The sequence below is a fragment of the Monodelphis domestica genome, chromosome 6 (assembly GCF_027887165.1).
Source record: "Monodelphis domestica isolate mMonDom1 chromosome 6, mMonDom1.pri, whole genome shotgun sequence".
Classification (NCBI taxonomy): domain Eukaryota; kingdom Metazoa; phylum Chordata; class Mammalia; order Didelphimorphia; family Didelphidae; genus Monodelphis; species Monodelphis domestica.
The window spans coordinates 84,404,939-84,417,361 of NC_077232.1; the positions used below are offsets into that span (position 1 = coordinate 84,404,939).

Genomic DNA, 12,423 nt, shown 5'->3' on the forward strand with positions numbered 1-12,423 from the left:
TTAGGGATGTAGTCTGCATGGCTTTGGAGGTAGAAATATCTAGACTGATGACTCAGTCCAAGTATTTATCCATCACATGGCATAGCAGCGTTGGCAAACCTTTTCAGAGATAGAGTGCCCAGAGGGCAGATTCAAGCTGTCCATGAGCCCCCACATTACCTGAGAGAGAAGAGGGAAGAAGTGCTTGCTTTAGGTGACTCGACAGAGGGGCAAGGCATGCAAAAAATGTCTGAGTGCTGGGAAGAGTGGGAATGAATCAGCTCCCTGAGTGCTGGCTCTGCACTCATGCCACATCTTTGCCAACTTTGGCATATATATAGTGAAAAGAACTCTTCATTTGGTGACTGCTCTTGAGAGACCTGAGCTCAAATTTCATCTTTGCCAATTATAAACCAAGTGGTTTTAGTCAATTTACACATCTGAGTCTCAACTTTCTCACATGTAAAATAGTAATTTGTACAATTTAAAGTTATAATTAAATAATTATCAGTTGGAGCCCAATGGAAATATGCAGTGCAAATTCAAATAATGAAACCACTTCTCAGTATCAATTATTTACACTAACTAGGACCTAGTTGTGCCTATCTCAATCAGTCATCCTAAGGAAAATTACTTTGCAAACTCTGCAAAACTCCAAAGAGATGGGAGTTGCATTCTTATTATCCAAAACTGTTCAATAAACATGCCTGTTCTTTGCCAGATCAATAACTGCCTTGATAGACATAATATAGGGTTAAATTAATTTTCAACAAAGAAATGGCACACTCAAATGAAACTTTTATTGGTTTATAAATCACATGGGAAACCACATAGCTTCATGATACATTGAAGGACATGTGATGCATTTTTCTCAAAATACATAGCACTTAATTAAAGAACAAAATCAAGGCCAAGAAAGCCTAAAGAGACAATACATTCAGAGTCTCATCCACTGAGCTGGACATCAAGTGGCCATGACAAAATCCAATCTATATCAAAATACTGATTTTCTTAAGCAATCACTTGAAAAAAAATCTTTTGGATTCTTCCACACAGAAAGATTACTGACTGTTTCACAGCAATGGCATACTTCCTTGGGGAACTTCCTCCTAAGGTCCCAGTGGAGTAGGTATAAAATCTGTGACAAATAGGCAACATTTTTTTTATCGTACATATTTTCCTCTAAATATTGTATTTACACAGACATAAAGGGACAATGTTACTGAAACACATTACTGAAAGGACAAAATAGAACAGCACATTCCAATTTAACATAAGCAAGATTATTTTTACTTCATTGAGGTCTACATGACTCACATGCTAAGAAAGCAGTAGGAGGGCTTTATGGAGATGTTTTCACCATTAAGGGAAGGGAAGGACCACTGAGGAAATTAAATTCTAACCTACACCCCAGACCAAGTTTTGGCTTCATAACATCATACTGTGATTAAAAACAAACAAACAAACAAAAAACCCACTGAACTTGGAATGAGGTGACCTGGGTATGAATCCTCACTCACCTTCTAGCAGAATGACCTTGAATGAATCGTTTCCCTAACATTGACCTCAGTTCCATGTCTATAAAATGAGGAGATGATGTCAAATGTCTTTTCCAACACTATAATTTAATTCAGCAACTTGGATTCTTAAAGTAATTTCCTTAGTGAAAATCTATTTCCCTACATTTTGAAACATGATCCATTTAGATGGACACATTTGGTCTGGGGTTTGGGTATGTGTGGAATATATATATATATATATATATATATATATATATATATATATATAACTCAGTCAAATTATCACCAACCAGACTTGGATTTATAATAGCACAATCCAGATCAATGTCATTTATTGATTGTAAGCAAGAATCACAAAATGTTAGAGCTGAAAGGAATCTTAGATAGTCTAATTTTAACCCTTTTGTTGTGGCAAACTGTGAAACTGAAGCTCAGAAAGGTGAAGAGATTTGCCTATTGTTGCACACACTAACTGGCAGCAGAGCTGGACCCAGAATCCAGTTTTCTTGACTCCTAAATCATTGCTTTATCCATCCCATTGCACTGCAACAACCAGATATTTCACTGGCTTGACAATGGACCCATACATGCAAACGGGTTTGATGAGGTAAATCCAGTCAAATGATGGATATTAGGTCATAACCCCCTGAAGTGAGTCATTCAAGTAAGAAGTGATCCGTTAGCAGCTCAAATGTCAAACAGTTGAGTCAGTACATAGTAATAGACTGCCTTTGATTTTTTTTGAAGGACCACATCTTTGGAGATAACTTACAATCTAGGATTGGATTTCTCAGTCTATGTCTTAAACATGTCATTTACAGAGGAAAGAAAATAAGAGTATCCCAACACATCTTAAACTTGCCTTAAGCTCATCTTCATATCAGGCCATAGATAGTCATTCAACACTTGAATCCTGTCAAATGAATGATTCTGTAAACATCTGGCCTTTCCCTCATTCCACCTCATCAATGGCTCACTGGACATTAGAAGTCTGACGACAAATTATATTATGACCTCAAGGACTTTCTGACTCTCGTTCCATTGATACTTTGGCAAGAGGGTTTTCGTGGTGGTGGTGGGTAGTAGTGGAAGTTAAAATATCAGACCCTGAGCCTTTGTTTCAAAGTTTACTTAAGAAAAAAATGCCCTGCTCATTGGAAGGTGTAGGGTATAGTTAACTTCCCAGTTTACAATCAGTCTTACTGTATTCATTATACTCTTAGCTCCCATGGGGCATAGTGAAAAGCTCTTTCCTGCTGCAAATGAACTAATATACTCCATCCAGGAGTAAAGGGTAAAAATATTTTAGCAATGAAGTTGCTGGTTCCCTTGACCATTCTAGGCTAACCTTACAAATAGAAATGCCAGGCTGATATGGCATCAAAGAAATAAGTGATAAATCTTATATTTATTAATTTACCAACAGATTAAACCAAACTCTAAGGGAATATGAAGGTATATTGAGTGAACAATAGGTATAAATCTGGAAGGATCTTGGTGACCCTAATGTTCATCCCCTCTCTTTTTACAGATGAAGAAACTGAGCCTTAAGAGGGGAAGTGATTTGCACAAGGTCAAACAGATGGTCAATAACAGGACTGAGATTTGTATCTAGGTCCTTTGACTGCAAATCCAGTTCCTTTTCTGCTCTACAACACAGCCTCTTACATGTAACAATGCTTTGGAATTCATCAGATGATGAGGGGCAGAGGCAGCATTGAAGCAGGGGCAGGCAAAAATTCTGGAGGTTTTCCATGTCTTCTTGCTGGGCTTTTCTTCCAACTGTCACAGCCTTCCTCTAATTAATTCTAAGACTAGAGCTATATGGGACCATAGAGGTCATCAATCTAATTCTTTCCAAATGAAGAAACTGAATTCCAAAGGAGTGAGGTCCAAGGCCCTACAGGCAACATGTATGACAGCAATGATTTTAATCTAGGTCCTCTGACTCCAAAATGCTTGTCCAACTCCCACAATCTGTTTCAATACAGCACATGAAAAATTTGAGTCCTGGTCCCTAAGCTTGAACCCAAAATTCCATGTTAGCAGAAGTAGATGGGAAAAAAAATCCATCCCCTTTGCCCTTTTTCTCCTCAGTCTTAATTAAAGTCCTGCTACCAGGCCCATGTTGTCCCTAAAGGAAACTGGACCTTGTCTCCAACTCTGAAATGACCAAGGTTCCCATCTCAGCAATCAGCCCAACATTTAGGCTTGCTGAAAATCAGCTGGGGTGACCAAAAAAACCCTTCCCATTCTCAGTCCTTAAGCCCCAATAGTGGAGTTCAGTTTGGCCGATGAAGGCAATAATCATTCTCTGTGTCAAGAGAGCTGTTGTAGCCAGATGATGGGTATAAATCTCTTCTCAGCAGCCTGTTGACAATGTTGATCACAACCTTCTTGTACTGTTGACGAAGCAGTGAGTACACAAAAGGGTCCAAGGCAGCCTTACTGTAGGTGAGGCACTTGCTTATTACTCCCCAGTAGCTGTTGATTGTAATGAATGGAAGGAGTTCGACCAGCCTGTTGTAAAAGAATTGAACAATCTGATATTATAATCAAACTTATTTAAGGTGCTCACTCCCCAAATACCATAGGTCAAGAGGAGTAAAGCTTGAGTCACTGGGAGAGCTCAGTTCAAACCCTGGATATGGTGTGACAGAAGAGAAATCCGAGTCTCAGTTTACTCATCTATAAAATTCAGATAATGTTCTCCTTACCTTGCAGGGCTGTGGTAAAAGCTGTTTATTAATCTTAAATGCCTCTAGAAACATGAACTATTACTATTAAAGTGCTTTAATATCCATGATCTCATTTGCCTCTCAGAAAAAATCTTGTGATGTTAGCAGTCTAGGTATTAATGTCTCCCAAGAACCAATTTTAGAAAAGGATGAGTTTCTTAAGGGAAAAAAAAAACAACAAAACATTACCTTCCATCTTTAATTCAATACTATGTATTGGTTATAAGGCAGAAGAGTGTTAAGGGCTGGGTAATAGGGGTTAAGTGACTTACCCAAGGTCACACAGAAAGTGTTTGAGGCCAGATATGAACCCAGTACCTCCCATCTCTAGGCTTGACTTTCTAACCCCTGAGTCATCCATCTGCCCCTGATGAGGATGAATTACAAAGAAGTGAAGTGACTCCCCCCCCCCACGGTCACACAGTGGCAGAACTGAAGCTTTACACTGCTCTCCCCCTTAAACTTCAAGATTCCTGTCATCTTTTCTGGGGTCCCAAATCCATTGTGAAACTTTTTAGTAATCTATGGATGTTCCCAGGTGATGATGGAAACTACTCTCTTCCCTCCTATTGGCTTCTTCCTTCTTCCTCTGCCCCCAACTCACCAATCTTTTCTCAATAGGGTCCTTCGTGTGGGTATGAGAGTGATCAGAGTTGGGTCAGCAGCAGCATTAGGAGTGTGGTAGGGGTGGATGAATAATTAATGTGTAAACTATAATAATGCTAACGATCCTCCACATTGATAGATTGTTCCATAGATTCCAAAATACTAATTTCATTTGATTCTTTACCACAAGCATCTTGTCATCAGGGTCTATTATCCTTATTTTATAGCTGAAGTTAATGAAATCCAGAAGCAACCTGAGAGTCAGTCAAGGTCACACAGCTAGAAAATAGCGGAACCAAGCCTCAAACCAATGTCTTCTGACCTCGTAGCTCTGTATAGCTGACTGGTCCTCTTTATATTCCCTCACATTTTCAACTAATTCTTTCCCATCTGCCCTATTTAATTCCCTCTCCTCTTTCCATCCCAAGTATTATTTCTAAATAGGCTTCATTTATGATTTCATCAGAATATTATTATATTCCTTTTCTTTAAAAAAAAACTAAGAATTTAGGACCTCAGACCCATAGTTTTCCCCTAGGAGATTAGAAATACTAAATACTAAGAAATGATTGGTAACTAATATTCTGAGAAGATTCGGGACAACCTCAGTAAGCTACAAATTCAACCATATCTCCTTGACCCAAAACATGCCTGTTATAAATTATAACTTAGCACAAACTGACTTATCAATTTATCAGATTGAGATTTTTTGCTCAGGGAGCTAAGGAGAAGACCAAGATTCTAGTTCTGATCTCTTTACTTAATCACTCTGACCATAAGGAAATGCCCTCCTCTCACTGGGCCTCAGTTTCTTCATTTGTAAAATGAAGGGGTTGATTCAGTCATCACTAAGATCTCCTAGCTCTGACATTCTGTATTCCATGTACTTAGATGACTATGGAAATTGACTTCTAAAATAGTCCCTCAGCTTGAAGCAAAGAGAAATCAGGCATGATAATAACCATGGCAAAATTTCATCCCTCCAAGGAGCTTAATGAAGCCCTTACAGATACAACATCCCCTGCTAAGGTAGGAAGCAAGTATCATTATCCTCATTTTACGCATGGAGAAACCAATTGGTAATTTCCATCACTTAATACTGCCAAATCCTCCTTTTAACTTTTGAGGGCATAATTACTGGTAAGTCCATGACATTTTCAAAATGCTGAACCCTAATAAGGTGGAGGTGATAGGGTGGTTTTGTTGAGTCAAGGCTTGTCATGGGGAGTTGAGAGGAAATGGAGGGATAGGATTTTACTATAAATCAAAGTTTCCTTAAAAGGAGAAGGTAAAATAGCATTAATTTCCTTAAAATGAGAATGTTAAATAGCATTGGGTGTGCATTTCACTCATTTACTCAGCAAAAAATACCTAGAATGATTCCCCTAAATGAGTTAATGCATTAATTGTTCTTTGGTTATATCCTTTGTGATCCCAGGAACTCATCCATGGGATTTTCTTGGCAAAAGCACTGTAGTGGTTTGCCATTCCCTTCTCCAATGTGTCTTCCTTTTACAAATAAGGAACTGAGGCAAATTGAGGTTAAATGACATGCCCAGGATTACACAGCTCTTAAGTGCCTGAGGTCACATTTGAACTCAGATCTTCCTGACTCAGAACTCAGTGCTCTATCTATTGTACTAACTAGCAGTCTCTCCAATGTAATATGTATCATACCTCCAAAACTCTAACTTTCTATATAAATGTCTAGCTATCAATATTATAACATTATATCAATATCATGCTGACTGATGTTACTGTTAATTTTTTTTTACTTTCTTAGAATCAATACTGTGTATTGGTTCTAAGGCAGAAGAGTGGTAAGGGCTAGGCAATGGGGGTCAAGTGACTTGCCCAGAGTCACACAGCTGGGAAGTGTCTGAGGTCACATTTGAACCAGGACGTCCAGTCTCTGGGCCTGGCTCTCAATCCACTGAGCCATCCAACTGCCCCCATTAAAATTTTAATGTATAAAATAGCATTTCTCCAGTCTAGGAAAAGCTCTAAATAAAATGCATCCCTCAATTTCTAATAAAGTTGAGCAGGGTTTCTAAATTCCCTCAATAGCTGGAAATTTGCTGACCTTGCAGGATTTTTTTTTCAGACAAATCTTTTCTGGTCACTGAACAATCTCACTTTGTGTGTTGATGCAGAAGGGCATGTTTGCACAGAAGAATGTAAGAAGCCAGCTCCTAGTTAAAGTTACAAAACAGTGATTTACTTTTATTCCTACAAAGAAAATTAAAATACAAAATTAAAAATTTTCTTCTAACTTGAGACATAAACTGGACGCACTGAAGCATGGAATAGAGAAAAGATTGCTGGATTGGATTGTGAGTCAGAAGACTGAGATTTGAATGCCAGCTCTTCTACAATGAGCAAATCATGTCACCCCCGAGGCCTTTTGCTTTGGAAAAGGGGTTATAATAACCTACTTCATGGACTTTAAAGATAATCAATTATTTGCTTGAACTGAGTGTTTTATAAGCTGGAAAGGTGCTAAGTAAATGTGAATTATTATCTCTATATTTTAAACAATGGCAGCAAGAGTGGAATAAATACAAAAGATTCTGAATGAGTTGTCTACTTTGAAGGGGATGACAATCATTTTGGTACATGTTGGGTTTTTTTTAACAATCATATATTATATAAATAGATGTCATGTTTTCCATATTTGGATATAAGCATTTTCTCAGAGAACTGAACATAAGGATTTAAATAATAAATAAGGCTCATTCCATTATTTATTTATTATTTCAAACATATCCAGAGCTCAGAGATAGTGATTTTGCCCAAGCATCTATATAAAAAAGGACATTGCATTTTGCTTTGTTCCTTTTAGTAAAAAAAAGGATAGAGAGGCTTTTTTTTGTTTTAATTCCTGATGCATGTGAACAAGGTTGCAGACTCACACTATGAGGAGAAACACAGATCTGAATCTTGGTGGCATATGGTAATTAACAGACTCCCAAAAGTGACTCACAGCTCTTCATGTGCGGAATATTGATTAGTGAACATTTTGATTTTATACATCCTCATATAGAGACCTACTTTAGAAAGGAGGAGGAGAACAGTCACCCACTCAGTCAGGGAGATATGAAAACATTCCCCTTATTTTAAGTTGATATCTTTACAGTACCCCAGGGAAGAAAGCACAAGGCAGAGGAAGAAGTCAGGGGAAAAGTATCTAGTCCTCTACTTTGTTCAGATTACATCTGAAGGATTTTGTTTAGTTCTCAGTGTCACATTTTAAGAAAGGTTTTGATAAAGAGAAGAGTGTCAAAAGGATATCAAGGGTATTGGGAGTGTGTCATTGAATGATGGGCTGACCTAGTTTAAAGATGTTAAATAAACCTTGAGATGAAAAAAACTAAGGGAGGACCATGATTCTGATTTTTTCAACTATTTGAAGAATGGCAATCAAGTGGAAGAAAAATTGTACATATCATGGGTTCCTTTGGTTGAAGTCTATGGATTCATTCTCTGAATAATGTTTTTAAATGTATAAATTTCAGGGGATTTCAAAGGAAGTCAAATACATTAAATAACGTTGTATTTTTTCTAGCCAAATTAAGGGACCCCTTGAAATCTCTCCACAGATCTCTGGGTAAGAATTCCTGTCCTAGAAATAGGAACAATGGGCAGAAATTGTAGAGACAGCTTTCAATATGATATTAGGAAAATCTTCTAAACAATTAGAGCTATCCCAAAGTGGAATGGATCATGCACACTTTATCCCTGGTCTTCAAGCAGAAGTTTGGACAAGTCCTTGTCAGGGATACTATTGTGGTGATTCTTGGTTTAGTCTAATCAGTTTTGTGATGCTCATAATCCCTTCACTTCACCCATTGTCATCATAAGTCATCTCTGAGCCTCAGTTTCTCCATTTATAAACGGGTGACAGTGATCATGTACAATATACTTCTCATCTCTGGAATGCAGCTTTCTCATCTATCATGTGAACAGACTTGACTAAATGATCTCTAACCTCATATTCCTTGTTCTAAAATCCCCTCTAACTTTCTCAGTCTATGTTCTGTCTTAAGGTCCCTGAATGCTCTTATATTCTCTGTGTTGAGGACAGAGGTCTCTTACAGTTCTAACACATATTTTCTCAAGTCCCTTACTGCTGAGATTCTATGTTCTGTGTCCTCACCTAACATTCTGTGTTCTAGGTTCCCTCTAATTCTGACATTCTGCGAATTCAGTGCTTATTATCTTACAAGTTTGTTCGCTTACAGGATTGACTGCCATTCAGGGCTGAGGACTGCGCCCAGGTTTCAGAACTCAGGAAAGCAATTGTATTAGGCCATAGTCTCAGTCCAACAGTCAGTCAGTGAAACCTCACCTGGTAATGACGTAAGGCGCGAAGCAGAGAATGAAGGAACCAATAAAGATGCTAATCTTCTTGGTGGCCCTCTGCCGCCGCCGCTTCTGCTCATTAAGGCAGCGCTGTCTCACACTGGAAGGCAAAGGGCAAAAATCCCAAAGTTAAGTCAAGAATGCATGGGGAGGGGAGACGGGGGAGGAAGAGGAGAGAATTGGAAGGAAACAGAACCCGGGACACATGGAATTGGACCAAGAGGGAAAAGGAAGGAAGATGGAGAAAAACTTAGAATTCCTCCTCCTTGCTCCCCACTCCCTTCATTCAGTCCTACTCCTGAAGCCTTCTAGGGAATTGGGGGACGGGGAGCCTGGGGGAAAGATAACTCCAGATTATCAGCCACAAAGTCAGACCCCGAGATCCCCAGAAGGCTCTGCGCTAAGGGTCCTGGGATTCCCATCTAACTCACTCTGGCCCCTAAGGGGGGAGGGGGGCGTTTGCAACCTGCCCAAAAGACCTAAAATCTGAGACGCCAGGAAGGAGGTACAGGATGGAGAGGACGATCTGCGCACTGTTCCTTCGCAAGGACACCACATCGGACCAAAGAAACATACACACTCACCAACTCACTGGAGAAGCACAATCAAACATTCTCTGATGTACATAAAGTCATAGGCACACACTTATGAACGAACACAGACACTTAGACAAATACACAAAAATAGACAGATTCTTGTACATGAAGACATACTTATTCACATCCACAGATCCCCAGAACATACAAATAAACACGCACAAACAATTCACATTTACCTATAATCTATCGCATATATTCAAATACACACTCAGAAATCCAGGCACAAACTTAGAAGGGGTTTAGGCTGTTACCCTCTTATTATCTGGCGACCATTTTTCTGTGTACAAAAATGAAAGTTGAAAAGGAAAGAGTATTGGACTGTGTGCGTCTGTGTGCGAATGCAAAGGAGTTGTAAAGTATAAGCCGGTATTTAGCCCCGCCTGAATACCAACTGGGGGTCTTTCTTACTCTCTCCAGGAAAAAGAAAAGAAGTAGAGTTTAAGCCATTTCCCACCTTTAAGAGTTAGATTGGGCAGGGGTTATTACCCTCCAATTTACAAATGAGAAAAGAGACACCCCCAAGATGGAAACTTGCTTGGGGTCACTGTCCTGTATAAGACATTAGGGATTTGAGCAAACCCAGAGCCTCAGATTCTAAAGCCTGCGGTCTTTTTCATTCATTATTGGCAGCTGACAATTCCTGGCTTCACAGACTGCATTCCTGCTGTGAGAGAGTGTGCCCTTATACAGAAGTGTGTCAGAACTGCAAGAGACCTGGGAGATCCCAAACTTGTTCCAATCTCTCATTTTACAAAAGACAATGCCAAGTCCCGGTAAGGGGAAGTGAATTGAACAAGATGACACACAGGTAGCATCGTGTTCCCCATTCCTCCCTTCAGTCCCTCTGGTTACCTGGGATGTATATCAACCAGCAGAACAAGGGTCTGCATGGTGATGACGTCGATCCTCCGGCAGTGGAAGCGGGCCACGCGCAGCACCTTCAGGTAGGTGAAGCAGAGCACCACCAGCGACAGCGCAAAGCTGGCGGCGTGGAAGGCCACCGTGAAGGCGGCAAAGCGCCTCCTCTCCGCCTCGGCCCGCAGGTGCAGCGTGCAGGAGGCGTAAGTACCGCTGTAGCCGAGCCAGGAGCAGGCGAGAGCGGCCAGCGGGAAGGCGAGCGAGTGCAGCCACGCGTAGGCCAGCAGCAGCGCAGCATCGCGGCCACGCACCTTGCTCGCATAGCTCAGTGGGAACACCACGGCCACCCACTTGTCCAGGCTTAGTGCGGCCATGCTCAGCATGGCGTTGGATGCCAGCAAAGTTTCCAAGAAGCCCGCAGCCTGGCACGCGCAGTCCCCTACCGGCTGCTGGCGCCACAGGAGACCCAGAAGGGTAAAGGGCATGTTTAGGAGGGTCAGCAGTAGGTTGCACAGAGACAGGTTGACCAGGAAGAGCCCAGGTACTTGCTGGCGGAGCTCGGAGCTGGAGAGGAAACATAATAGCACCAGCAGGTTGGACAGAAGAGAGACGACTAGAACTGAGCCGAGAAGGAGCGCCAGGAGGGCTTCAGCCAAGTCCATTGCTCTAGGGACTTACCCTGGGTCCCATGGCCAGGAGAGATGTGGTAGCAATCAGTCTGAGTCTGAGCAAACTTAGGCTCAAGGAGCAAGAAGAGAAGCCAATGCACCCGCTGTCCAGAGTGCTGAAAGGTGCCTTGCTATCGACTGGGCACCGGAACCCACTGGCCAAATTATTTTTGAACCCCCTGAAATCCGACTGACTCGGGTATTCAAATCACTTCATGATCTCTGGAGCAAAATCCCTTTACTCTCTTCTCTACGTCTCAGAGCACAACTGAAATAGGGAGCTGAACCTCTGCTCACTCTTCTGCGGGTGCTGAGCGCATCTTCCTCAGCCAGTTGGGTCCCCAGAAATTGTCACACCTTCACTGAGGCGGCCAGCGGTGACTCATGCGCAGAAGAGATTGGGAGAGAGAGACGTGCTAGCAGATCAAAGAGCCCACTCTTCTGGCTGGGGCAACAATCAAGAGAAAAGAGACGAAGCAGGATGAAGGGAGGGAGGAAAAAGGAGGAGGGAGAAAAAAGGAGGAGGGAGACTGGAGAGGAAGGACACGAAAAGGGAGAAACAAACAAGTAGACAGAGAAAGCAAGACGGAAATTGAGGGGGAAAGACATTTAAAAAGTAGACGAGAGAGAAAGGAGATAGGGAGAGAGCAAGAAAAAATAAGTATTGGGAATGAAAGAGAAATAAGGGAGAGGAGGGAGAAATGAAAAAAGAAAGCTGACCTCCAGGGTCTCTTACAAATCTAAAATTTTATAATTCTCTCATTCAGAAAGAGAGAATATAAAGAGAAAGAGGATAGGGGTAGGGAATGAGCAACTCAAAACCCGGTACACGATGAAACAATACATGGTTGAATTCTTTCACATTGGCTAAAAACATGACTTTCTTGTGCTGATTTTCTTTGAGTTTACAGTATTTCTCCTTCTCACTTTATTTGTTTGAGATAAATAGTACCACTACTACTCTCTTCTGATAGGTACAAGGGACAAAGAAGCAGAGATATCAGCTATCTGTTGATGGTTTTAGAGGGGGGAGGTGCCTAGTGAGAGGACACAATTGGAGCCTTCTCCTGCTTGGCATTAGAACTTTCAAACT

General features: G+C 41.0%; 1 protein-coding gene across 1 annotated transcript; it reads right to left on the minus strand.

Annotated features, from left to right (window-relative positions):
- Positions 1-757: 757 nt before the first annotated feature.
- Positions 758-11,721, minus strand: GPR78 (G protein-coupled receptor 78). Its single transcript, XM_001372752.4, has 3 exons — positions 10,657-11,721; positions 9,192-9,305; positions 758-4,019 (listed from the first exon to the last, which is right to left on the minus strand). Exons 1-3 carry the CDS (start codon positions 11,322-11,324, stop codon positions 3,782-3,784), a joined length of 1,020 nt encoding a protein of 339 aa, XP_001372789.1. The 5' UTR covers positions 11,325-11,721; the 3' UTR covers positions 758-3,781.
- Between the last annotated feature and the right edge of the window lie 702 nt (positions 11,722-12,423).